The sequence below is a fragment of the Poromitra crassiceps genome (assembly GCF_964638095.1).
Source record: "Poromitra crassiceps genome assembly, chromosome: 1".
In the NCBI taxonomy this organism is placed as follows: Eukaryota; Metazoa; Chordata; class Actinopteri; order Beryciformes; family Melamphaidae; genus Poromitra; species Poromitra crassiceps.
Window position 1 is genome coordinate 30495056 of NC_139623.1, and position 27597 is coordinate 30522652.

Genomic DNA, 27597 nt, shown 5'->3' on the forward strand with positions numbered 1-27597 from the left:
CACTTTTCATCGATGTGATTTTTAAAATGTTAATAAAACAGGCTACTGCATGACGCCACACTTCAGTGGCCTGCAAAGGGGGCGTGGTTTATTTTCATCAACATGTATTTGTGGTATTTTCACCCTCCCTTCTAGCAGGCAGTCACATGATGAGCAGTTTCTGTTCTCCCGTGACAGCTTTTGAACAAATAACAAGGGGACGAGGCGTGCCTCTCGGCTGCCTGCGTGCGTTATTGGGCCAGAAGGCTAACGTTAGGCTACTGTTTACAGCATCCAACTGGCCTGCAGAGAAAGGTCAAGTGCCCAGCCTGGCTGTCCACTGCGCATCTCACTTTACTGTACGTCTGTCCCAGATTCAGGGCACAGCTGCAAAAGAAGAGGACAGTCCGAGGAGTCTGCTTGGACCGCAGTATCTTGCTTTTTTCTTTTTTTGTCAGGCGGAAATATATGAAACGGACATAAGGTAAGTTTGCCTGTCTGCCTCGCAGATCGCGATGCATCCAGCTGTAAACATCAGCACGTCAGCAGTAGCTATGTTTATATGGCAGCATGTGTATACAGTTACAGTATGGCAGTTAAACGGTGCGTTGTTTGATGTCTGCCGACAGCGCGGTGTTGTTAAAAGAATCACTTCCTGACCGAGAGCCAACCCGGAGGAGATGGCTGCTCACTGTTTCTCCACCACGTCTCCAAAATAATACCGTGCGTTTACCCGGGATGACTTTTGGTTGTGTTTTTCTGTAGCTGAGTTTTTGCTATTATCGAGAAGCATGTTTTCATGTTTTATTCTATGCACGCAGTCAATCCACATTTGACCCTTGTTGTGTCTCGGTGGTTACGGGTACAAAGTTTGAACGTCATCGTTTGCTCCACCTTCCTGTACTAAAACGTGACGACTGACGAGACGAAGTGGCCAGTGGGGTTCTCTTGTGAGGTGGATCCAGGCGGTCTGCAGCAAAAGAAGGAAGAATAGCTCGGTTTGACTAGACTTCCATTAAAGTTGGCATATAAGAGCATGCTTCATTGACGTGAATGAATAGAATGACTATCTTCTACCTTGAAAGACTATAGTTGTCACTTTTGACTAACAACAACCAAATAATGCCAGCTGGAAGTCAGTGACAAAATCTGGACAAATTGAGGCAGGGTCTTTTTGAGGTTGAGGTCATGTGAATGTTTATGTGCTTTGGCAATAGCAACAAACAACAGTGGTTGCCAACAAAAATGGTATGACATGATGACTTATGGAAGTTATGGTGCGTTCATGTGCTCCTGGGATACATCGTATTTACCAGTGGTGGACGTGGTGACGTGGTAATTACGACAGGACACCGTTCAAGTGCTCTACTTGGTCGGAAAGAGCAACAAACAAGGATGCCAGAAGTATGGTTGTTTTCTGGTGGCTGGTGTTTTCTTACCAATAGTGGGTCATTATGGTATAGCTACATAGGCCATAATGTGCAAGTTCGTGCGTTCATGTGCTCCTCGGATACATCGTATTTACGAGTTGTGAGCACATGAACGGCCCTTCATTGTCATATTTACAAGTGGGAATTTAAGAAATTTCGATGATACACGAGTTTCCAAGCAGTGACGTAGCGTGAGGATTCGGGACTACAACAATGGCGGAAAGTATGGAGTCCGTGTCACTTGCACATTATGGCCTCACTCGGAGCACGTAGCATATTGACGCTTTGTCCCGTCCCTTGTGTGTCGCTTGTTACTAACATGGTACCCTTGAGCGACCCATGAAACGACTTGGGCTTTCCGACTAAACTCAATGTAAACCCATGGAAGTCATCTTTGACGCTTATGGCAACTGCTCCCCCATTAGCCTAACTGCTCCCCCATTAGTCAACTGCTCCCCCATTAGGGTCTGGGGGGAGGTTAGGGTTAGGGTCTGGGGGAGGTTAGGTTTAGGCATGGGGGGTGGGAGAGGTTAGGTTTAGGGTTAGGGTCTGGGGGAGGTTAGGTTTAGGCGTGGGGGGTGGGAGAGGTTAGGTTTAGGGTTAGGGTCTGGGAGAGGTTATCTCCTCCCCCCAGACCCTAATGGGGGAGCAGTTGACTAATGGGGGAGCAGTTAGGCTAATGGGGGAGCAGTTGCCATAAGCGTCAAAGATGACTTCCATGGGTTTACATTGAGTTTAGTCGGAAAGCCCAAGTCGTTTCATGGGTCGCTCAAGGGTACCATGTTAGTAACAAGCGACGCACAAGGGACGGGACAAAGCGTCAATATGCTACGCGCTCGGAGTGAGAACGGGTTGAAATACGATATATCCGAGGAGCACATGAACGCACCAATAGACAGGGACTCCATACTTTCCGCCATTGTTGTAGTCCGGAATCCTCACGCAACGTCACTGCTCGAAAACTCGTATCATCGAAATTTCCGATATTCGCACTCGTAAATACGACATTGAAGGGCCGTTCATGTGCTCAACACTCGTAAATACGATGTATCCGAGGAGCACATGAACGCACGATTAGTCTCGGGCCAAAAACCTCGTTCCGTGTCATCCGACTATGGGCGGAACACACCACCATCCGCCGGGAACCAAAGTGCAGCAAACAATTCAGCTCAATCCTTGTGTTCTGTTCAGAAAACATGGGTGACGCGAGTATCTAGCTACCCAAAAAGGGAAAAAATAAATAAACAACTAAAGTAAAACCAAATAATGGCATCGCCGCCTGACACACCGGTCAAAACGGTAAAATGGGGGAAAGAATGGCCACCGGAACACGGGTGGGTCTTCCTGCCTGTAGTAATGGATACCAGGCTCTCTCTCCTTTGAGAGAGCCTGGTGATGCGAGGTTAGACATGACTACTATCGGTGGATAGAGATGTCTGATAGAAAACTACACATAGCTTCCAAAATGAAGTTGAAAGCAATTGTTGAAAGCAGGTACTTGTACACATGTCCCATCATGCTTAGGGTCATGTATAACATTGCTGCAGTTCCGGTTTCCCATCATTGTGGTGCCAAAGTACTGTATGAGAAGAGAGCTGAGTGTTGTGGCAAGGTTGCCAACTTGAGGAAGAGTGGCTGAAGAAGTCTGAGGCCCACTTAATGTTTCTCTCCTGTACTGACATGTCTGTGCTTTGGTTTGAGATGAAGGGAAACCAGACAAGCAGCTGTGAATCAGCTGACGGCAAATGTCAAACTAAGGTGTGAGGCAGCTTCATCAAGACCAGTTAGTCGTGAAGACAGGGATATTGTGGTCCGGTTGCAGGTCGTAATCCCTGTATTACACCTAAAAATGCACTTTATTTGGGAGTAGGGCTGGGCGATAATTCAATGTTATCGTTTATCGTCTTTCAGTGGAATCATATCGTGATGAAGATATTTTAATATCGCGAAAGACATTTCTGCTGTCTAAATTGATGATGAGAAGCACATTTTACTTAAAAACTCATAAAATGACGTATGGTACTGTAGGAGTATTATTTGAATATTTCTGTTTTGTTTGACATACACCTAACATTCAATTCGAGATGAACATTAATTTGATTATTTAATGTGACTTTGGATGCATGAACCATATCGTGATGTAAATCTATTGAGAACAATCCTTATGATTATCATGATATTGTTTTCGCCCAGCCCTATTTGGGAGGGAACAAAGAGAACACTGGCAGTTCCATATTCATCAGCTAACTTTTTTTTAGAGAGCGAGAGAGAGGAAGACAGAGCCAATGTGTTACAATCTTGCTCAAGTCAAAACCACCACCTCTTAGTTAGTGCAGTCACCAGGCTGCTTATAGACCGCAATATGGGCAGTTTAAAATAAACATCAGCGTTTCTCAGCCTTTTCAATGGATTCACATCAAAACATTTCTAATTTGTCTATAATAATATTCCTCACCAACCTTCACAGTTAGTAGTTTGGAGTTTTATATTCACTAGCAGCTAGTGACGAGCTGATGTAGCTCTTAATGTTTCATCTTGTCTTTTTGTATACGAGAGGTCAGCCAATCAGCATTTCTGTAAACAAACTGGGTTTCCACTGGGTGGAAACCATGGATGTATTAAAAGAACTGGATAGGGGACCTGCCACACCCACCCATGCATTCGGACGGAGGTAGCTCATTGGCGCATTAAGCCATCATGGGGGCTTTTTCTTCCTGGTTTTACTTCCTGACAATGCAGCCCAAGGCGAAGTGCGCATGTGTGCCATGACGTGTTCCATGACGTCTCCCACCCCTCCCACCCATGGATTGTATTACAAGAAGAAATACCCCCGTATACGGCTCTTAGTGGCTTCTGAAGAAAAAAATGCCCCATAAAAAATTAGTTGATAATTAAAAGAGTCGTTTTATACTTTGAGTGACACCCGGAAAAAATTCCCCTGGGTTTAACAGCTGCCGGAGTCCCCATGCAAGTGGATGGGAATTTTCCTTTCTGGGCTGCATGGCGTCATGTGACTTGCAATACAGAGCTTCGCCAGCATATTCAAATGGCTTCAAAGCCCAGCGCTATTCCTGGGGACTTGGTGGAAACGGCAATGGGACCCTATGAGCTTGAGTGTCTCACTCTATGCCGGTTGACCCTGTTTACATTATATAAACTGCGACCGACATGCATATATTATACATCAGACTCTTGAGCTACTTCTGCTCTCACTCAGAATGTCAAAATATAAGCAATGTGATGTATAGTTTTTGAGATATTAACATTTGTTTGGAACGACTCATACTACCGTAGTTAACTGCTGCGGTTCCAGATGTTTTGCGGCCGATATTCTTTTATTAAATATACACATTATATTACACAATGTTTTTGCAATGATCCTTCAAATATCAAACACTTGACAAAGATATGACTTGACATGACTTGAGATATATATATATATTTTTTTTTTATTCAAACAGACAAGAGAACATTGAATATTGGAACAGACATGTGCTCATTACAGAAAATAGATTAAGATGGACAAGTATGATGGTACAAATTACAGTCGAGAATCAAGTAGCAATGACAAAAGTGAAAACAAAAACAAAATTATTCCTCTTTAAATAGTTCACAATATAATTTGACAGTTTTATTACTCTTATTACCATCTATACGTTTAAGAGTCCTAATGTAATCATTAAACTCACAAAGAAACCTTATGAAATTGGGGGAAGATTTTAGCACTCTGGCCTTATGTATATGAAATTTACCATATAAAATCCACAGATTAACAATGAATTCAATTACACTATTCTCATGATCAAAGTAGGTAATGACATGTATACGGTACATTCAATCCTGATGTTATATTTAGTTTTCCTTAGAATGTAATCCTGCATTTGAGTCCAGAACGCAAGTGAGTGCAAACAATGGTAAAATAAATGAACAAAAGTTTCAGGGTCAACACTGCAAAAATTACATTTGTTATCGACTTCTAAAAATTTTGAAAAATACAGGTTTGTTGGATACATACTGTGCAAAATTTTGATGTGTACTTCTTTAATCTTATTATTGATACAGAATCTATGTGGTGAAAGCCATGCTCTCTGCCAGTCAATGTCAGCAAAAATACTGTTCCAGTAAGCCTTCCCTCTAGGAGTAATTTTCTTTTTTTCATAGAAAGCATTACGGATATGTTTATTGTTACATTTAGCATTCAAAATGTCAATACCATTTATCTTCAAAAGGGTTTCCAATCTCAATACTTCTTGATATTGAAGATGAGTTTTCATTAGATGGGAAAGACCGTTAGGGATGGCTTTCATCACATAGTTGAATTCCTTGCTTGTTACTGGAAAAGCTTTACGCAGGAGGAAATGCTCATAGCTAAATAATAAACCGTTTGTATCAAAAAGATCACTTACAAAAATAATATCTTTATCAATCCAGCTTTGCTTAAAGATAGATTTTTTCCTCACAAGAATGTCTCCATTATTCCATATGATGGTTTTGTGTGGGGAGAAGTTATGTACATAACATAATTTCCATGCTAGGAGGGCCTGTTGGTAAAACTTAGACAACTTTATAGGTAGTTTTGTGATGTTACATGACTTGAGATATGTAATGTAGGCAGGATATTTTACAGCTCATCAATAAACTTTATTGTCCAAAATGACATCAATGCAATGAAACAGTCAACTTAACTGGGGATTTAAAAATTATAAATAACTAGAAATACAAAAACACAAATATAACAAATATAAAATATAACTTGAATTAAGAACAACATATCGGCCGATACCGATATATCGGTTATCGGCCAATATCAGCCGATAATATCGGTGGACCGATATATCGGTCGGGCTATAGTCATGATGTCACGCTGATCCCTCGTATTGAGTATTGAGTATTTTCCCAGTAGAAGTATATGTTGCAAAACGGTTATTGTGAAAGAGCATTCTGATGTGTGTGAGCAGGGACTTTGGGTTTGCTGACTTCCTTCTGGTCTTGGGTATAGGGCAGCATTTACTCATTTAAATTGATGTTGTTTCCTGTATTAGGATCACAAATTTGTATCCTACAACAAGAATAGAGAGAGAGAGAGAGAGAGAGAGAGAGAGAGACAGTTTTCATTCTTATATGAAACCACCGATTCGTGTGGATAACTGACCTGCTGGTCCACACTATACATACCACAAACATAATAATAATAATAATAATAATAGAGAGAGAGAGAGAGAGAGCGAGAGATACTGATGGAGCATACCTGGGTGGAGTTGGAATCTGCCAGGGAACTGGACTATGATTATCACACCAAATATTCACAATATTCTTTCCTCCAAACATGATATAAATTAATGCACAGGTACGAGTCACTGGCAAACGCTGACAGCAATCTAATGCAAAACAGAAAAGGAAAAAAATGTATATGTCCTCCACTCCTATCTCAAAATAAATGACCTTGCCCTCCCCAGTACTCAAAATAAATTAAAAATGCCCCCCCCCCCCCTTTTTTTTTTTTACAATCCACCACCCCACCTAAATATTGGACAGTCCCTTACTGACTCCCCCTACTGGCTTTTACTGGTTATGCCGGCTGTGGAGCTCTATAATTAGAGACCCACCTGTGAATCACCTGTGTATCATTGCCATTTCACATGCTGAAGAAGGGCTGCTGCCCAAAACATCCGTGTGGCAATAAAAAAGTATTCAACTTTGAGTGCTGTCCTTCTCCTTTCTCGATGGACAAAGCTTTAACATGAGAGCACATGGGGTACAAAGCTTGCTTGAGTGTGGACTGTCACCGTTTCTCAATGTGAAGAATCCTTCCTAGGCAGGACATGTCCTTCCTAGTCACTTCCTACCTCTGTAGGCAAGAGGTACAGGCTAGCGAGTGTGCGATTGCATCATGGTCACAGGTGCTTTTAATATCTAATAGGGATGGACATTGCAAATTAGCTTAGGCTACAAATGCTGTGATACATGAGATCAGATGTTTCTTGGTAAATGTTATATGTGTGGTGACCACAACATAGTCTGCTAGTGATCTATAGCAGGCTTGGGACAGAAAGTCCAGGCATGACCGCAAATCCTCTACAGCTTCAGCTTTGAGAAACAGTGTCAGGGCTTAAAATTCACTTTGCAAACTGGGGGGGGGGAATTCCCCCCTTAATTTCTTCAGATTACTGATTACTCCCCCCCCGGGAATTTCCAAAAAGATGCGCGAATCTCGCAATCCCGCACCGAATTTTAAGCCCTGGGTGTGTGTGTGTGTGCGCTGTAGAGGGTGACACGGGACAGGAGTGGTTATTCACTCCTTTCCCATCCCACGCCCACAAAAATATGGCTGTCCCCGCTCCAACCCCCCCACCCTCACATTTAGTCTTTAGGCAATGCAATGATTTTGATTTGTGTTCTCCCCATCCTTTTTAGATTACTTTGTGTTCTACAGCAGTTTTAATTCATACCATTTGGACAATATAGTAGTAGTAGTATTGTACTAGTATTGTTGCCATGATTCCCACTCCCGCCCGCTCCCGTTGATTTCTTTCCTGTTCACGTGATGAATAGTGAAATGACTCCCATCCCCCGGGAAATGAATCCTGTGACCCACGGGACTCATGGTAAAATGTTAGCCTCTCTAGTGTGCAGGACAAGTTGCATCCTCGGGATCCCGTGACATACAGTACTGTAATCTGGGAAAAATGTCAGAAACATAAGAGATGAGAGATAACTTTGCCTCCAAGCTCTATTTCCACTCTGTAGCAATTTAGCAGCTAACAAGCATGTTTGTTTTTGTCACACTGCAGTTGATTAAATTCTGCAGTAATGCTTTTTTGTGCTTTTTTGTGTCTTTTTCCACAGAGTGCTCCTTAAGAGGCCGTTGTAACTGACCATGTCAAACGAACACACGCCCCTGCTCACCCCGGGGGTGTGCGGTCTGACAGCATGCGGCATGGGGTCAGACGCCACTCCCGAATCGGGCTCCGGTACCGAGGCCCCGACTAACGATCCCCAAATTAAACTTAACACCTTTTTTGGGGTGATGGTGCCTACCATCCTGTCCATGTTCAGCATCGTGTTGTTTCTGAGAACTGGTGAGTGATGAACGATCCAAGACTTGCTCCGTAAGGATTTGAAAAACAGGAAGGTATACAGTATATACATTCATTGCAACACTGAAGACAGTGGGTCCTTGTACATATTTGCACTGATCATAGAATTGAGTGGTTTCTTGTTGCAGTGACTAATGATGACACCATCTTCCTTGTAGGGTTTGTCATTGGTCATGCGGGGCTCTTGCAGGGTCTTCTGATGCTGTTTGTAGCCTACACCATTATATCTCTTACAATACTGTCCATCTGCGCCATTTCAACCAACGGCGCTGTAAAAGGAGGTGGAGCCTATTGTATCCTTACAGACCCAAATATTCTGAAAATGATAATGATGATGATGATGATGATGATGATGATTTAACTGTTCAGTGTTCACTGATCTTGCACACAGATTCAGCCATCTGTGTTGAAACATAATTTCAGGTAGGGCTGGACGATAATTCAATATTATGGTTAACCTTTTTTCAGTGGGATAAGATTGTGATGATATGGTGATTTTGGGATATCGAGAGGCACAATTCTGCTGTCTGAACATTAATGTTCATTGTTTAACGTGATTGTGAGCTTATTGTCATATATCGATATAAAAAGAAATCCTTATGATTATCATGATATTGATTTCAACCATATCGTCCAGCCCTAATTTCAGACATCTGTGCTAAAACATAAACCCTTGACAAACTATCAGACATGATAAGTCGGTCACTGGGCCCGGAGTTTGGCGGAAGCATCGGCCTCATGTTCTTCCTGGCCAAGGTGTGTGCATGTGGAGTGTATGTTCTTGGTCTTGTGGAGGCCATACTGGACGTGTTTGGTTCTGATCCTGGTAAGTTTCAAAACAGATATTCCGCGTTCCATTTGCATTCAGAAACCCAGCCAGGGTTAGCTCTAGCCAGGCTAGCCATTGTTAGCAATAACAGTTGATAACAACGCATTACGTGGTATTTTGCACATACATACAAACGCTGTAGCAACATGTCCCCAGATAGATTGATTAATTAATTGATTGATTGATTAATTGATGTTTTTTATTTGAGTGTCATGCACCTTAAGGTGCCAAGCCCATATGGGCACACTATATAATGTTTACAATAGCCAGGATGGCCACACAACAAATCATAATATTAATTTGTACAGAATCAAGAGAAAAGCATTTCAACAAAACATTCACTTTCCAAGAGATACAGTTATACTGGGTACAATGTTTCCTGTCTTAGTCGCCAGGTATTCTATAAATCTAGCTAAAATAAAAATCTCCTTGTCAAAAAGCCAACTCAACATATGACCTTCAGATAACCAAAACAGATCAGGATTCTTCAACTGTATTTTCTCAAATAAAGGATTCCTCAAATCGTTGTACATGGGACAAGGAAACACAAAAGCCCCTTCTAAACATGCAGTGAAATCCGGATTATAACCAGCTGCTAGCCGGTCGGCCTGCATGTTTAGAAACAATTAGCTGCCTTATGCACACTCCTGCGAGTGCGGATCATGACCATCTGAGCCCCTAGTACAGGATCCGCATTATTGGAAAAACGGCTGTTTAACACCGGCAGCTCATGTTCCGGATCATGTATGTCTGAGTGGGCGGGTGGTTATATGGCACTTTACAAATCATTAATGTCCCGGTGATCATTATTTTCATGAATGGACGTAGCGTTAGTTACGTGGCTGGATTATTTGGAAGAGAGCCAAATTAGGTGAGTAAACAAGTAAAAGTTGAATCGTTTCTTTCTGCCCCATCTGCCAGTTTAAAAATGCAACAAGAAGATGATAGGCTACTACTTAGCCTACTGCATAGGCTAAAGTACCCGCTAACGTTCTTAACCTATTAATTAATTAATCATTCAGGCAATCGCTTATATCAACGAATTAAACGAGCAAACTCACGGTTTCCTCAAGTGCTGCAAATGGCTTGAATGGTTTATTTTCCTCCTGACCTGTCTGTCTTGTAGGCTATGTAAAAATGCAAGCGTTCTATCAGCCTATATCGAGACATATAGTCTAACTTGTGTGGGGAGAAATAAATTGAAAACTATAGTCAGATATGACTTGAATGCCACTTGTAAAATCATCCAGAGTGTAATGTTAGTGCGACGGTGCGACCACTATTTTGACTGGCGGCTTTTGGGCGATGTAACAAAGGCAAGCGCCCACTTTTTCTGGCACATTGCCACCCCACGTTATCGCCTGAATGCGTCGGAATGCATCTTCCGTTAAAACTGCATGGTTTTGAATCGAGTTTGGTTACGGATTCGCTAAAGGTGTTTCCACATGTCAAGTCAATTCAAGTCAAGTTTATTTGTATAGCCCTAATTCACAAGCATGTCCCAGAGGACTTCACAGAAAATATGTCTAGCTAATTCTAGCTGACACAACAGTAACAAATTACAGTAGTAATGATAACACATTGAACAATTGATAGAGAAATATAGAAAATATAGAAATATAGGAGAGAGCAGAGGAGAGAGCAGGAGAAGGGAGGGAGAGCAGGGGGAATGTCAGAGAGGAGAGAGCAGGAAAGTGATGAGGTGGGGAGGGAATGGGAAATGTTGGGGAGTAGAGGAGGTGGGGAAGGGGGAAGGAGGAGAGAGCAGGGAGAGGGAGGAGGTGGGGAGGGAATGGGAAATGTGGGGGAGGAGAGAACAGAGAAGGAGAGGTGGGGAATGAGCAGGGGAAGGGGGAAAGAAAGAGAATGGGTGCTATGCTTTAAAATAGAATGGATGCCATGCTTTGGAATAGTGGGGGGGGGGGGGGGGGTAGAGTTCGGGAAGGGGAGGAGGTGGGGAGGGAGAGCAGGGGGAGTATGAGAGGGTATATGGAGAGAACAGGGAAAGGAGGGTTAGCTGACACAACAGTAGCAAATTACAGTAGTAATAATAATAACACATTGAACAATCATATGATAGAGAAATCCACATCACATTTCTTTTTATCGATACACCCTACCGCAGTGATACTCAACTTGCGGCCCGCGGGCGCTCCCTGTGTGGCCCGCGATGGAATTGCATTCTTTTTTCTTTTTTTTTCTTTTTTTTTTACAGTTCACCTGAATGCAGCATGCAAGATACCCGCTGAATAAGTGTCCAAATTTTCATGTCATTCTGGCCAATACTCCACTTCTGTTATAGCATTTCAGTCTGGAATATGGAATATCTTTCAATAATCTATGATTTAGCTGCTAAATTGTCAAATGCCGCCGTCTGCTCGCTACCCAGGCACCTATGTATGTACTTAACCTAACTAACTTAACCTAACTAACTAACCGGTGTGCGCAACATTGTCAGACTAAACTCCAGCTGACACCCCAAAAACCTACAATCTGCTACAGAAAAATGTCTTTTTGGTCACCCTATCCTCTGGCAACTGGACAAGGCGATTCCACAAACTAACCATTTCACATCTCTACTTTACACGACATGACTCCCATCCCATATCCCCTCAATAGCCACCTTCACAGTATATTTATGCACCCCAAGAAAGCAGGACCGCTGGAAGTCTTTTTAAGTAGGGGGTGCTGCAAGCAAGGGACTTTTGGCGCCGCCAAAACTTTTGTTGACGTTTTTTGGATGTTTTTTAGCCATATTTAGAGGAATATCTCATTTTAAATTAACATTAGGATTATACTGTTGTGATTATTCAGTATTTTCTCCTTTCCTCACTCACTTTCATGTCACCACCTTCTCTCCCTTTAGGTCGTTTTACACTACAACAGACAGCAACACAGGCAGAAGCAGTGAACTTATTATTATATTTTATCATCTTATTATTATAAACCAAACATCAAAAATAACATCTCTACCCTCTTTGCTTTGCTCATAGTCTTCAACTAAACCCTAAATATCGCAAAACATATAAAACATTTGAATCTATATATATCATAGATATATATTGACATTGCAATTCCAACACAAAACAGTAGAGGGTACTGCAGCACCTGCAGCACCCCCACTTCCCGCGGGCCTGCAAAAAAGCACCTCATGGCTCGACTCTGGATAGCATTACAGTCAGGAGCATCCTCAAAACCCCACACTCCTGCAACATCAAATAAAATGGAATCAACCAATCATAACATTTTGAAAATGTTGAGAAGCCAAGGTCAGGACATGGTTTAATTTGACTCATCACAGACCCTATTGCTCTTCCTGCAGACTCTGTCAATACTTCTCTGTTTTCTTCCTTCTGATAAGCTTGTTTTAATTAAAAACAAAACCAAGATATTTGTAAGAAGTAACTAAAATATATAATCTGTGTTTTCTCACGCTTGATAGCAATTTTCCATTTAATACACCATGATGTACTCATAATAATAAAAAAAAAATTGTAAATTAACTTCTTTCTCTGCAATCAAAACAATATTGTCTGCGTACAACAGAATACTAAAGTTAATATTGTCAATTGGTATACCTAAGTTGGCCTGCTTGATTTCTTGAGCTAGATCATTAATATAAAGAGCAAATAAAGTAGGGGAGAGCACATCTCCTTGCTTCACTCCAAATGGAGTAGGAAACCAGCCAGTTCTGAAATTGCAGACAAGATCGAAGTTAGACTGTACTGTGTGTACAACTGATTTAATCAGACACAAATAAGACACTAGTGCTAATAAGCAGTGTATTACTATAGCTTTCACTACTGTTGTTGTGGGAGATGCCATTTTGGATTCTGAGGTTGGTGAGGTTCCCCCGACTTTCAAAATAGGAAATCCCAGTTCAGGTGATGTCACAGGGGTGTTCCCGACCTGTGAACTGGAAAATTCCTAGTTCCCAATGCAACTGGAATGCGGAATTACTTTTTTTCCCTCTTGGTTTTACTAACTAACTGAATGACGTCACTAACTGCATATCCCCACTTCTCTTTCATGTCCACGGTCTGTTTGACTAGAGTCGTCTGTGTCGGTGGGGGTGCGGGTGCTCCCTCAGGGGCCCTGGTACACTGTGTTGTACTCCTCCATAGTCCTGCTGGTGTGTCTCGTGGTGTGTCTGGTGGGCGCTCACATCTACGCCCGCACGGCCTTCGTCATCCTACTCGTGGTCAACATATCTCTGCTGTCCATTTTCATCAGCCCTCTGGCGGTCAAGGCTCGAGACTTCGTAATCACCCATCCGGGGCCTGGCAACCAGACGTACCGCTACAATGTCAGCTACACCGGCTTCAACGCCACCACATTCAGGAGCAACCTGGGCTGTGAGTTTTGTTGAGTGGGGAGGATATGAAAGTACATTTGCAAGTGTGACCTGCTCTATCAAAATCAGTCACATTGACCCGAAGACACATTTTGAGTTGCATATACTGTTGGAAAAAGGAGCATGTAAGCTTTCTGGTGATATCAAAATGTTCTTTGTACTCCAGAGATTGAGTGAGATACACCCCTTTATATCTTGACTGTTAACTATGTTTTTGAGGAAAAAGGGCCTCAAAGTATGACAAAGTAGGCTACAGTAGTTCTGCTTGTCACCCTACCTTCATGAGCTTCAAAACTATATTTAGAATTCAAATTTCACATTAATCTTTACACAGAATGAAAGCCAATGCTTTATTTGACTAAAATCTGGTGAAACCCCAAAACAACCTAAATCAATATTTCCTCATAAAATCACGTTTCTACACAAACAGGCCAGTGGTGATTTTGTCAGAGCAGGTGACAAATGAGAAAGTCAACCAAAGCCGCTTATACATTTCGGAGCATCTATTAAAGGGTGGGTGTTGTTCCTCTTATTTCTCTCCAGCTGGTTACTCTGTGGACTACAGCACCAACTCCCTCATGTCCTTCGCCACCGTGTTCGCCGTCATGTTCACCAGCTGCACCGGAATCATGGCTGGAGCCAACATGTCAGGTCTCAATATTCCTCTACTGTATAATCACATTACAGTGCCGGCTGCCGGGGTGTCGCTGTCGACACTGCTTATATTACAAGGCCTATATGTCTTCTCAAAGTGCATCCTGTCCTACTGTTGAACCCACCAATCATGTGCTTGCCAGCATGCTGGCTAATATCTACACTATTGGCTCATTTCCACCACATATAACAGCACAGTACAGCTCTACTCGACCTGGTCTTACTCGTCTCTACTTGATATAGACTCTGTTTCCATAGCAAGTTTACTCGCCTCCGCCCACACCTGGTCGTCATGGCGACCGCATATCTGTCCTCCGCCCATAGCTGAAGTAGGCTATAACGTATAACGTTAAAATTAAATCCATACACGGAACTTTTAAACTGGTTATGAAATACTGGTGCCTGTAAATGACCTACAGTGTACATGGGCAAATGTGAGAATCGGCTAGGAGAATGGATATCACTTTGTTGTTACTCAAACTCACATGCATGCACTGCGCGGGGGACGGGAGTTGCGCTACGGGCAGAAGGGAAGCCTCTACCCCGGCGGCAACTCACCAGGCAAGACCGCGGCTTCGCTAAACCCCCGCCTCCGGCCTAGCGGAGCTACAAAGGGCTTCCCGAGGAGCAGACTTTTTCTCTCTCAAAACAATTGAAAACCACCGGCATGTTAAAGCTGAGCAAGGAGATCGATTTTATTTCACCAGAGCCGAAGGCAGCAACACAAAAGACTGATGGAAATAACAGAAGAGAGGCCCCACTAAACTGGTATCCAGCATTGACAGTAGACAGTAAACACGATTCTGCCTGACCAATCAGTCGTCTGCAGTGTTTTCACATCACGGTATGGTACCGGGTTCACAGCGCTGGAACCTCAACAAAGCAGGGACCAAAACTAGCACGACTCAACCCGGGCTGTCCACGTTTTTGATCGGTGGAATGAGACAAAAAAGCGAGACGAGCTGGGCGGGGCCGCGCTGATACCAGCGGTGGAAATGGGCCATTTAATGCCAGCAGTGTCTGTCTGTCTCTCTCTCTCTCTGTCTCTCTGCCCTTTGCGTATCTCGACTTCAAACTTCGGGACTACACTGAGGGGGACCTGACGGAGTGCAGTGCCCTGTTTTCGTGCAATTCGGCATAGCGCCACCTACTGGCCACACAACAAGTGGTTTATCTTGAGAACCGTTCGTCCGATCGACTTCAAACTCGGGGATTGCACTTAGTGGGACTCAAGGGAGTGCAGGGAGCTGAATTCCATGCAATTTGGCATAGCGCCACCTACTGGCAACACAAAAAGCGGTTTATCTCGATAGCCATTCATCTGATCGACTTCAAACTTGGGGAGTGCGCTGCTGGGAACTCGTAGTAGTGCAGCGCTGAATTTCTTGCAATTTGACATAGCGCCACCTACTGGCAACACAAAAAGCAATTTATCTCGAGAAACATTTATCCAATTGAGTTCAAACTTGGGGAGTGTGCTGCTCGGACCCCGATGGAGTGTGGTGCCGCATTTCATGCAATTTGGACTTATTCCAGGACTGTCTGTATGTCTGTCCTTCGCGTATCCCAAGAACCATTTGTCGGATCGACTTCAAACTTGGGGAGTGTGCTTAGGGGGACCTGACAGAGTGCAGTGTGTGTGCGGGGGGAACTGCCCACGGGGTGGTGCATGGGGGAACGGGCACTGCACTAGTCAGACTAATTCAGACTTTGCCCTGAATTAAACAAAGAATCTCTACCAGAGGATAAACTCATTCCTCCAGATCCCGTTTTTAGTTCAAAATACATATTTCTTACTCACGTTTCCTTTTTCCTTCTGTCTCTGCAGGGGAGCTGAGGACCCCTAGTGTTTCCATCCCTAAAGGCACCATCATAGCCGTCTCTTACACCTTCACCGTCTACGTTGTCGTCTTCTTCCTGGTCAGCGCCACCTGTAGCAGGTCTGGGAGAGCTCATGATAGCATTGTCTTACCTGATTAATTCATATTTAAAATTAAATAACTGAGCCAATGAATGTATGCAGTTAAGATACAACTTTGTAGTTAATTTATTTATTTTGCTTAAGGGCCCTTTTGATTCAGGATTATGGGTTCTTCCAGCGAATAAACATCTGGCCGCCATTCGTCACCATCGGGATATACTGCGCCTCTCTGTCAGCTGCCATGAGCGCTATGATCGGTGCGTCCCGCATCCTCCACGCTCTCGCAAAGGATCAACTCTTTGGTAAGGACTGAGATCGGTACTTGCCCGATAACTTCTTTCTGTGTCTAACGAGTAATGTCCTAAGCCATGTTACTTTTGTTTTCCTCACAGGTTTGCCATTAGCCCCTGCTGCCATCAGATCTACCTCTGGTAACCCCTGGATGGCAGTGGTGTACACATGGGCTTTGGCACAGGTGAGGGGAACTGCTGTGAGTGCTGTATTTTGGGTATGTGCAGCATTAGAGCCACAGTAACAAGACGTGTTTTTGATGTTTGTGTTGCAGTGTGTCGTGTTTGCAGGCCAGCTCAATGCCATAGCTGGTCTGGTTACTGTTTTCTACTTGCTTGCCTACGCTGCAGTTGACCTGGCCTGCTTGGCTCTGGAATGGGCATCAGCACCAAATTTCAGGTAATCCGACATCAGCCACTATTAAAAGGTCATAAGTCATGCCCTCTTCCGGATTCGGCATTAGACCTAATGGATTTCATCCCCCATTCATTTCATTTAGAAAAATCGTATAAAGAGTTGTACTTGGTCGAACGATTCAGCTATATTCCGAATCAGGAGAGACCATAGAACATTTCACCCGGACTTTGTTTTGTATTTCCGTCTATGGACAAATTAATGGGGGACGAAATTCCTTAGGTCCCATCACATGCCGAACCCGGAAGAGGGCGTGACTTAGGCTGTCTATAGTGTGCTTTGGGGCAGTAAAGGTCTTATTTATTGCCCCTTTAAGTCAGTACCTGTCCACTTTGGTTTTGCTTGTGCCCTACAACTTCTGTTGCCTTTTTGAGTCTCATCCCTTTTGTCTCTTTGTCTTTGACAGACCCACCTTCCAGGTGTTCTCCTGGCACAGTTGTCTGCTGGGGATGGTGAGCTGTTTAGTGATGATGTTTGTCATTAACCCCGTGTACTCCTCAGCCAGCATCGTCCTGCTGCTGCTGCTGCTGCTCTTCCTCCACTACAGAGCGCCCACCAGCAGCTGGGGCTACATCAGCCAGGCCCTCATCTTCCATCAGGTATCTAAATTATCTGGACCATAGACTGAATACAAATATGGACATAGCCACCATGATGTCACTCATTGGTTGGTGGACTCCCGTTTCGAAGCCTTGAGTTTAGCATTTTGACTGTCGCCATCTTGTTTTTTTTGGAGCCAGAAGCAGGTAGCACGAGACCCAGAGGTTTCCCACAGAACCGCCTGCTATTGGTCCGTGATCGGCGAGCTGCGCGATCACTAGACAGGCGACCTGTCAATCATGCCCCAAAGCATAGTCTAGCATAGCATCGTATTGTCTATTTTACTCTGAATTGGACCACAATGAACATCATGCTGTTTTGAAGAAGACTTGAAACGACTGATTGAGACCATAAACTCATTAGTAAGTATTTACTGATGTATTTAAATCAAGTGAGAAGTAGGGTCATTTTCCCACTGACTTCTATACAAACGGACTTCTTTTTGCAGCCTGTGGAGTTGCCCCCTGCTGGCCACTAGAAAGAATGCGGGTTTAAGGCACTTTTGCATTGGCTTCATTTTTCAGCCGCTGCAGTTGCCGTTTGATCTGCGCACACACACATACACACACAGTCAGACTTGCAGCTTGTAAATGGTGTTGTATCCCAGTGAGCATTTTTCCATTGAAAAGACGTTTAAAAAAACAGTTAGGGTCACTGTTTAAAAAACGATCGACAGGTTCAAAAGTGAAAAGTATTTTCACCCACTATTTGCAGACATTGATTAATAATAATAATAATAATAATAATTAATTTATTTTATATAGCGCTTTACAATGACCCAAAGCCACTTAAGCCGTTTTCCCACATGCGTACCTGAAAATTACCTGTAAGTCAATATCGGACATTTCCCGGAATTTCCCTTCACACCTCAGCGCTGGCATGTGAGAATCTAGGAGTGAAATTTCCTGTATGTTGGGGGGCGGGGGGAGGGGGGAGCTTATTTGGGGGGTCGGGTTTAGATCAATAAGGTGTTTTCGGGTTGTCCTTGGGCTGCAAACTCATTTAAAGTATGCAAATCGAAGTTGTTTCTGACAAGAATAATGTCACGTTACTCCGGGACTGCTCAACCCATGACAGAGCCACTCTCCCCGGCTTGGCAGAGTGAAGAGCTCCGCCCGCGCGTCCCCGCTGCCTGGAGCACAGCGGCTCGTGCTCGCACTCTAAAAGGCAGGCTCCCACACGCTGCTGTCTGGCCAGCAGAAAGTGCTCCAGACACGGTGTGATAATCCTGTAACAGCATTTGAGCTTATTCAGGTAAGATATTAATAATGTAATGACACATTCAGCGATAAACTGTCTACAATGAAGACATGTGTCAAATATGACAACGTGGTGTTCAGTATTTTAAGAGCACAGGTTTTTTTTCATTTCCTGAAAAGTTGGCGATTTGGAGATAAGTGGCTTTCATTGCACAGCGACGAAATGCACGAAGCGAAATGTGGAAGTAGTTTGCTTTGATGTGCGCGAATGATTAGATGACGCAAGCTGGAAGTGAACGTTAAGCAACGTGTGTACACCTCGCCCATGATGAGAGAAGGACCGGTGTCGCGGAAAATGACTGGACCCCTTTCTCACCTGTCTGCCTATCGCGGCATACCGCTCTTCTGACTGGCTCAAAACTGGTGAAATGGCCGCGACGACGGGGTCGCGCTTATACCGGCACGGCGCCTTTCCCACATGCAGGCATTAGACCACGTTCCGGTCATTTTGCGGTACAAAGCGCATGTGGGAAAAGGGCTTTACAGTAAGAGTCAACAGAAAAAAAGAAAAATAGAAACAAGCAACAGGCAACAGATACAAGTAACAAAAAGTAATGAATGAGCAACAGGCAACAGATACAAATAACAATTAAGTCAAGTCATGTCAAGTCAAGTTTATTTGTATAGCACATTTCATACACCGAGGCAATTCAAAGTGCTTCACATAAAATGGTTGACAGGAAAATAAAAGAATAAAAGAAGAGAATAAAATGGACATTTAAAAGCATCACAACAAAACTTTAAAAAAGAGTATAAAAAGTGCATTAACACATTCAGTGCCACAGCGCTTCAGTAAAATTGTCTGGAGCCTGTGCCAGATTCACTTCCATTCAGTTGAAAACAGCTATAGAATTTTTTCTATTATGGCTATATTAACGGGGCTGGACTTTAATGAAAGATTGAACACTCCTGCTTCTTCCAAAGAAGAAATTTTGTTTCTAGACAGTTCCATTATGAAATTACAGCCTCTCAAAAAAGTGCACTTTCATGGGTTTTCTGTCGTTTTTTTTTTCTTTCCAAGTTATAGCCCCTTTTATGAATACCTTTTGCACTCTAATTTCGAGCACAGATCGGGTGGACTCTGGCTGGTGTTTTCTGATGTGGTGGCGTGTGGTGTGGTTTCTGTGCAGCCTGTGTGTGTCACACACCCCTCTCCCCCCCCCCCCCCCCTCTCCACCTCTGAGCTGCGGGCTCCTCCCACACGCACAGTTTGCTTTCTCGACTCGTTTTTGCCCCGGACAGATTCCAGCTTTGCTGCGCGCATCATTTCCTTGATGGGCATCAAGGAAATGATGCGCGCTGGCAAACGCGACTGAACGAAAAGGCTTGGCCCGTTCGGCTTCGGATGCTGCCTTTCTAGGAAATCGTGTGGAGATAGATAGAAGCATAAGAGCTCAGTTGTGAGCGCGGATGCAGCCGAGCCCACTCTCGCTGTAGACGGAGCAATATATAGGCTCTGGCAGAAAGCATGCATCGGTTTCCACGGCTTTCTCCGCTGTCTCCTGTACAAAGTAAAGGATCTGAGGTGGGTGGAGCAGCTCCTGTGACGATGTTTAAGGTGGCGCCGTGTGATCCCTTGAAGGGATTCATGCTCACTGGCTGGGTACGACCTTAAACAGCAGAATTATGGAATAATATGAATTATGATTTTAGGACGTCCACAGACGTCCTTGGCACTGAACGTTACTTTTTTTTAGGACGTGCACAGACGTCCTTGGCACTGAATGTGTTAAGCACAGGGTTGGGGAGTAACGGATTACATGTAACGCCGTTACGTAATCTGATTACAAAAAAACGGTAACTGTAATCTGTCACAGTACATTTTAAAATGTGTAATCTAGATTACAGTAACGGGGGTATAGTAACGGCTAGGGGTGGGGGAAAAAATCGATTCACCTAAGTATCGCGATTTTTAATGTCACGATTTTTTGGATCGATCTTTTATTCCAGAATCGATAATCGCAACAACAACAAAAAAAAAAAAAAATTTGGGTGCTTGCAGTCAGGCCACTCACTGAACAGCAGGCCAGGCGCTGCCTACTGGTTTACTAGTGGTTTTATTACTTTATTAGTTAGTCTGAAGTAATAATTACACTTCAGGGTTAAAGTGGGTGCATCTCATTGTAAAATTGGACTTCAAACGGCCCAAATCTGGCTTCAAACGGCCCAAATTTCACGCGCGTCGGCCCATATCGGCCTGGCCTGCTTGGTATCTAATGCCCGGCCTGAATTATGATCCCAGTCCGCCCCTGTTTTTAACTATATCGCCCAGCCCTACTCATGATATATAATATACAGTCTGTAGTGTATGATTAAACTTTTCCCATGTTCTAATCTAGTGTAAAAAAGCAAACAAACTGAAAAAAGAAAAGAAAGAAATAAACAAAAATCGCAATAAATCGTAATATCGAATCGCAATAATCGTAGAATCGCAATACTTAAGAATCGCAATATAAATCGAATCGGCACCCAAGAATCGTGATAGTATCGAATCGGGAGATAAGTGAATCGCCACAGCCCTAGTAACGGCGTTACAGGCGGGATTACATTCGCCCTTGCCTCTTCATTAATTTTACAAAATAACAACAAAAAACGGTGTAGCCTGGTGCCAGTGACTGACTGTGACGAGGACGAGCGAGGCGGAGCAACAGCAGCAGCTGCAGGCAGCATTCATGATGACAGAGGCACTTTTACGTTCGCTCAGTGTTTAGACAGATCAAGCGTCTTCCACATGGATTCTACTGAAAATGATATTTTCAGTAGAATCCATGTGGAAGGCGCTTGTGTGTGGAGCTGTCAGCTGAACCTACGAGCTGCCAGGCAGTGGAAAATCTGCATTGAATTTCTCCGCCACCCGTGCTGACAAACGCTGCTCTCTGCATGGGGCGAGAGGTTTTTACTTTCACTTACGGCCACATTCCACCGTGTTCGGTCCGTCTGCGCTGCGGTACGGCTTCGGAGCCGATACGTTTCCACTCTAATCATTGTGTCAACTCCCACCTACTCTGCTGCGTTGCGTGTCTACTCCGTCCCAGCTCCGACGATCCGGAGCTCTCCGAAAAAGATATGCAAGGCTTCTATTTTTCACGGATGTCGGAGCAAAACTGCAGCAAGTTGGGTCAGGCGTGGAGTCAACAGGGCAGAAGTGCTTACAGCATTTCACGTCGTGTTTCAAGAGAAGCTGCGTCTTCCACTCCACATCATGAAAAATACCCATAACGTAAATTAAAGTGGTCTTAAAAATAACTCTTGTTGTATTCTCCTTAACTTCATGTTGGTATAAACATTCTTATCTGGTTATCAATGGTAAAACATGCTTCATCTAGTTAAATAAGGGTTTTAGCCAGGACTCTTGACCAGGACTCCCTGGAAGAAGAGATCTTGTATCCCAATGGGACATTCCTGGATTAAAAAAAAAAAAGTAATCCAAAAGTAACTGAAAGTAATCCCTACTTTACTTTTAAATAGTGGTAATCGGATTACGTTACTAAGTACAATTTTTAACAAGTAACAAGTAACTTTAAGGGATTCCTATTTAAAAGTAACCTACCCAACCCTGATTAAGCAACAGGCGCAGCAGTTGCAAAAAGAGCTAAAAACTTATAGAGGACTCATTGGGTTTGCATAATAGACTATATAAGAAACATGACTACACACACGTATAATAGTGATTGAGAAACAGCTGTCAGCAGTTAAAAGCGATGGTAAACATAAAAGTCTTTTTTTTAAAGTAAGTAAGGTTGGGGCAGATCTGAGGTCTTCAGGCAATTTGTTCCAGCTAGCAGAAGCATAGTGGGTAAATGCCTTCCCATGATTTGATTTGATCCTAGGGACAGTTAATAAGCTGTTAAGATGTCTAGTCAGGGATATATGGAAAACAGAGGGGAGGGAGGGAGCGTGAGGGAGGGACAGGGGAGAGGGGGAAGGAGAGAGGGTGGAGGAGGTGGTTAAGGGTAGGGTAGGTTGTAAGCTTTGGAGAACAGGTACAGTCATGTACAAAGCGGTACAAAGTCTGATTGAACGTTCACATTTAGACCATATTTCACCAGTATCTTACACAACGGGGCTATTCAGCTATGCTGATAGGTTTATGTAAACAGTGTGCATACAGCATCGTTATACAGTACATCATACTGTATGTCCGGTAAAAAAACAACAATGCTCCATTAAAATTTAAAAATGCAACGCCCCCGCATGCGATTCAAACCGCCGATGTCTCACGTTCAAACTCAGCTGCTCTACTAACTGAGCTATTTACTGAAAAGTTACTGAGCAACTGGCACTAACCCAGCTGCTCTACTAACTGAGCTATTTACTGAAAAGTTACTGAGCAACTGGCACATATATACTGTATCTCTACTTTTACTCAATGTTGGCCGCTTTGTACATGACTGTACCACAGGCTAAACGATCATGAGACAGGTGTTTATTTTATATTATGTGTACCAGACTATTATATGTAATAGACTATTCTGTTGACTGTGAGTGTGCGTCTGTAGTCTGTACTGTACGGCTTCAGAGTTTAACTCAATTAACTCCGGACACCGGCAACTCCAGGGGAACACAGAGCCTCGTATAGTCTTTTAACATACTTATAGCATGGGGTTATCCTATCCCCCCTAGCATAACCCTAACCCATACTTGTAGCACTAATGTAGCATGAAGCCTCTTGCTTTGGACTCAATTCTGCATCCCGGGCAGTCTAGTCACAGCTAGCGACTAAGTACTTGGGAATGCGCATTACTGCAGGAACTCGATTCATTATTTTATGTTATTACGCTAAAGTATTAACCATAGTTGTGTCCTGGAAGCTTTTTGCTGGCAGCACATAGCCTATATAGTTCCATATTTATGATATTTCATGTGACATAAAATGCATTGAAATGTAGTATTTGTGTAGACCACATTTTAACTCTGTTACACAATGAATTGTTCACACTATCAATATTGTCTCTTTCAAGCTACAACTAACCAATTAACAACATGATTAACCAAATTGTGTTTTTTGACACGTTGATGTTGTAACTGCATTTTAACTGGTGGAAAAGAGGGTGAAATTAAGTCTTAGACGTTCACTTCAGACCCAATATCATCCAGTTTTTAACTAGAAATCAATGTTTGTGCTCACTGGGATTCCTTTGACCCCTGCGTTTCAGGTGCGTAAGTACCTGTTGATGCTGGACGTGAGGAAAGAGCATGTGAAGTTCTGGAGGCCCCAGGTGTTGTTGATGGTGGCCAACCCTCGCTCCTCCTGTCAGCTCATCCTCTTCGTCAACCAGCTGAAGAAGGGAGGCCTGTATGTGCTGGGCCACGTGCAGCTGGGGGATCTGGGTAATGTTCTGTTCTGCCCATCTCTAGTCAACACTATTAGATTATTCTTATCTTTCAGCCATTTCTCATTGTCACTGCACTTCCCTCTAAAGCTAAATTACCCACTGCCAGCAGTTATCTCAGTTGATACTGACAGCCTTCAACGTGACATCACAGACTATGCCTGTAACGTAAGTTTCTTGGTGACTGATAGTACATAGAAGTCACGTGGTGGCTGGGTTTACCCAGGATAACTCCATTGACCCCACAATAGCTGCAGGCTTTCATTTCCCATCAGCTGCTTCTTTCTGCCACACTCTGTTCCACTATTATTAATAGCTGCTGCACTTTTGTCAGTGCCTTTGCAGCATTACACTTACAGTATGTTTGAATTACGCAGAAGACCTGACTCCTTGTTCTTTTTCAACAACAAAAATACAGACCCACATATAATTTCCAAATTGTAGGAAAATGTAGATATTTTTGTATGATCCATGTCTATGCAGTGTAATCATTCTGTCTCCCTTTTTTGTGTTTTAGACAACTTGCCATCAGATCCAGTCCAGCAGCAGTATAACTTCTGGTTGAGTCTAGTTGATAAGCTGGGGGTGAAAGCCTTTGTCGACCTGACGCTGTCTCCCTCAGTCAGACAGGGAACACAGCATCTGCTGCGCATCACAGGCCTAGGTGAGCACTGATTCCTGCCCAACTGCTTACTCCTATGTACTACACCTTGGAATATTACAAAGAGCAGCTGTGAGGACAGAAAAAAACAAAGACCTAGATACACCTAGATGACTGTTGTGCACTCTCCTTTTCTGTTCGTCTCCACAAGGTGGGATGAAGCCCAACATGCTAGTCTTGGGTTTCTACGACAGCTGTACTCCTGAGGACTTCTTCCTACAAGACACCGCGTTCTGTGACTCATCGGCGGGAGGCGGCAGTGATGGGGAGTACAATTTCGGGATCGACCTGCCTTCGCTGCAGGCCCATTTCCCCCCGGTCCGACACATGGAGAGCCCGCGCTGGCTGTCACCGGAGGAGTATGTGGGAATCCTCTCCGACGCCATTAAGATGAACAAGAACGTTTGTCTGGGCCGCTACTTCTTCCAGTTAGAGGGAGAGGGCAAGGACAGCAAGGTGGACGGCTCGGAGCGGACCATCGACGTGTGGCCGCTCAACCTGCTGCAGCCGGGCAACCGAGACGACGTGGACGTGTGCGGCCTCTTCCTGCTCCAGATGGCATGCGTGCTGAACATGTCCAGCAGGTGGCGCCGTGCCAGAATGCGAATCTTCCTGAACGTGGAGACGGAGTCCAGTGACCAAGGCTGGGTGGTGAACGAGGAGACGTTTCGGGAGCTGCTGAGGACGCTGCGGATCAGGGCGTCGATCAAGATCGTGCCGTGGGACGCCGCGGTGATGCAGTACCACGCTCGGCCAGAGGGGGTGGGCTCCCCACAGGCACTCTCGGAGGAGTTCCTGACCGCAGTGAACGGCTTGCTGATGGAGCACAGCGCTCAGGCGGCTGTGCGCTTCCTGTATTTGCCCCACCCTCCGCCGCACTCCAGCCAGTCACAGCAGTACTTGGCTCAGCTGGAAGCGGTGACTAACGGTTTAGGCCCGACGCTCCTGATTCACGGTGTCACCCCGGTCACATGCACTGACCTCTAAGCATAGGCGGACAGTTCTTCTTTTTTCTTTTTTTAAGTGTTATGTAATTTGATATTGTACATGCAGAAATGTCTTATCTGACTGCTTACTTAGGCATAAACACAGTTTCGTGCTACATGGAAAATTAACACAATACTGGAAATCGGATGCTAAGAATATAGTGGCACTGTTACACTTAACACTATATCACCTAATACAACCTTTTGTACTTCCTCAGTTCACTTATGCTTAGGAAAGGACTGCAGTCTTGTATTTTGGATAGCTCTACCAGTGTTTTTTATTTTATTTGAGTAGGATATTTGCCTATTTTCATATTCTTGAGCTGGCCAGGTGATACTGGCAAGGAAGGGGGGATACTAATGTTTGTGATTGTGATTCATGTACGTATATTACCTCCTGTTTGCATTCGCTTTATGTGTGTCTCTTCACATAAGACAGGCATGGGAATATTTAATTGACTCTTTTGAACAAAAGATGTGTTTGTTTTGACTTATACGGGTTGTCCTGGACATTAATTACAGAAACATCTTCATAGAGAGGATGAAATCATGTTTTATGATTATGGAAAAATAGGTTTTCTCATAGTTTCTTAAATGTCTGCTGGTTGCCTGGACCAAGTGATCCAATGACTGTTTTGTTTAATACAGTAATATTGTACATTTTGTTTTGCTGTTGAATGTACCTCCCTATCCTCTATACACCACAAAGGGAATTCTTTCTCCTCTAAAGCTCTGTACTGAACTCCTGTTTAGTAGTTATGACAAATAACAGTTGTTGCTGCTGTGTGTAAACTTGAAACCTTGGATTTTGTGCTTCAAGAAGCAGACGAAAGGGATGCATTGTGTCTGATGATCTAACCACATGTCACACTGATTTAGTGTGTCAGGCTACTGCTATCTATCAAGACAACAACAAGCCCATTAGAGGAATGATGGGTTTGGGATTTTAAGAAACCTATCTTATTGATTAGAGTCCCTTAAAAAATTGGGAAGTGAGCTTGTGACTGACTGGTTGGTTTAAATCCCTGGACTGACCAGCCAGAACATTAGAAGTCTTTACTGTTTATATTACTGAGACACTCTCAGGTGTGAATGTTGAAGCTGAAGCAGTGTGAAGACCCTGTGTGCTCATCTAATCTGGGTGCCTAAAGGTGAAAATAATAATATGAATTAATTAATTAATTAATTGATTGATTAATTATTAAAAAAAAAATCTCAGGAACTGCAAGCACTTTCTCCCTTAGCATCAAGACAATCCTAGCTGAGTCTTAAACAAGACCAGAACCAAAAAGGGATCAGACCAAGTCAAGAATCAAATCCAAAGGAAGGTGTGTGATTTTCAAGACCACAGCCATTAATTTGCTGGATGATTGCATTCCAATTATGCTATTGCAGTTGATAGTGTACTACACTGCATGGAGAAAATGTGTCTACGTTTTGTTATTTTGTTTGTATTCTGTATTTGTGTTCTGACATGAGTTTTGATTAGCGGCCAATAAGAAAGGCTTCTTAAAATCCCGATTCTTACATCGTAATGGTTTTTACTGTAGATATTGTTAATGCTATTGCTATACTCAGATGCCATAGGAATAAGTATATGCCAAATATATATTGTCTTCTCCGTAATTGCAACATGGTAAGTTCTTAACAGAAAACATATTTATTGAAAAGGTTGGTTAAATGCAATAAAATAAAAAACAGATCTGTGTATTTCTGTCAACTTATGTCATTTTAAGCAACATATAACAGAAGAAACTCCAGTTGGCTAATTTGTAAACATTGTCCCAAG

The 27597-nt window shown here is 43.5% G+C and overlaps 1 protein-coding gene across 1 annotated transcript; it reads left to right on the plus strand.

The window, feature by feature from the left end:
- Positions 1–240: 240 nt before the first annotated feature.
- Positions 241–27501, plus strand: slc12a9 (solute carrier family 12 member 9). Its single transcript, XM_083649566.1, has 14 exons — positions 241–463; positions 8256–8488; positions 8665–8799; positions 9195–9332; positions 13388–13690; positions 14233–14340; positions 16172–16283; positions 16409–16566; positions 16657–16739; positions 16830–16954; positions 17376–17568; positions 23985–24159; positions 24679–24825; positions 24974–27501. Exons 2-14 carry the CDS (start codon positions 8287–8289, stop codon positions 25807–25809), a joined length of 2715 nt encoding a protein of 904 aa, XP_083505692.1. The 5' UTR covers positions 241–463; positions 8256–8286; the 3' UTR covers positions 25810–27501.
- The last annotated feature ends 96 nt before the right edge of the window (positions 27502–27597 follow it).

Excerpts from the sequence above, each read along its gene's own strand:
- slc12a9 (XM_083649566.1), top strand. The coding sequence starts at position 8,287 with ATGTCAAACGAACACACGCCCCTGCTCACCCCGGGGGTGTGCGGTCTG. Across the intron at positions 14,341-16,171 it reads GGCTGGAGCCAACATGTCAG|GGGAGCTGAGGACCCCTAGT; the intron begins GTCTCAATATTC and ends CTGTCTCTGCAG. Across the intron at positions 16,955-17,375 it reads GCATCAGCACCAAATTTCAG|ACCCACCTTCCAGGTGTTCT; the intron begins GTAATCCGACAT and ends TGTCTTTGACAG.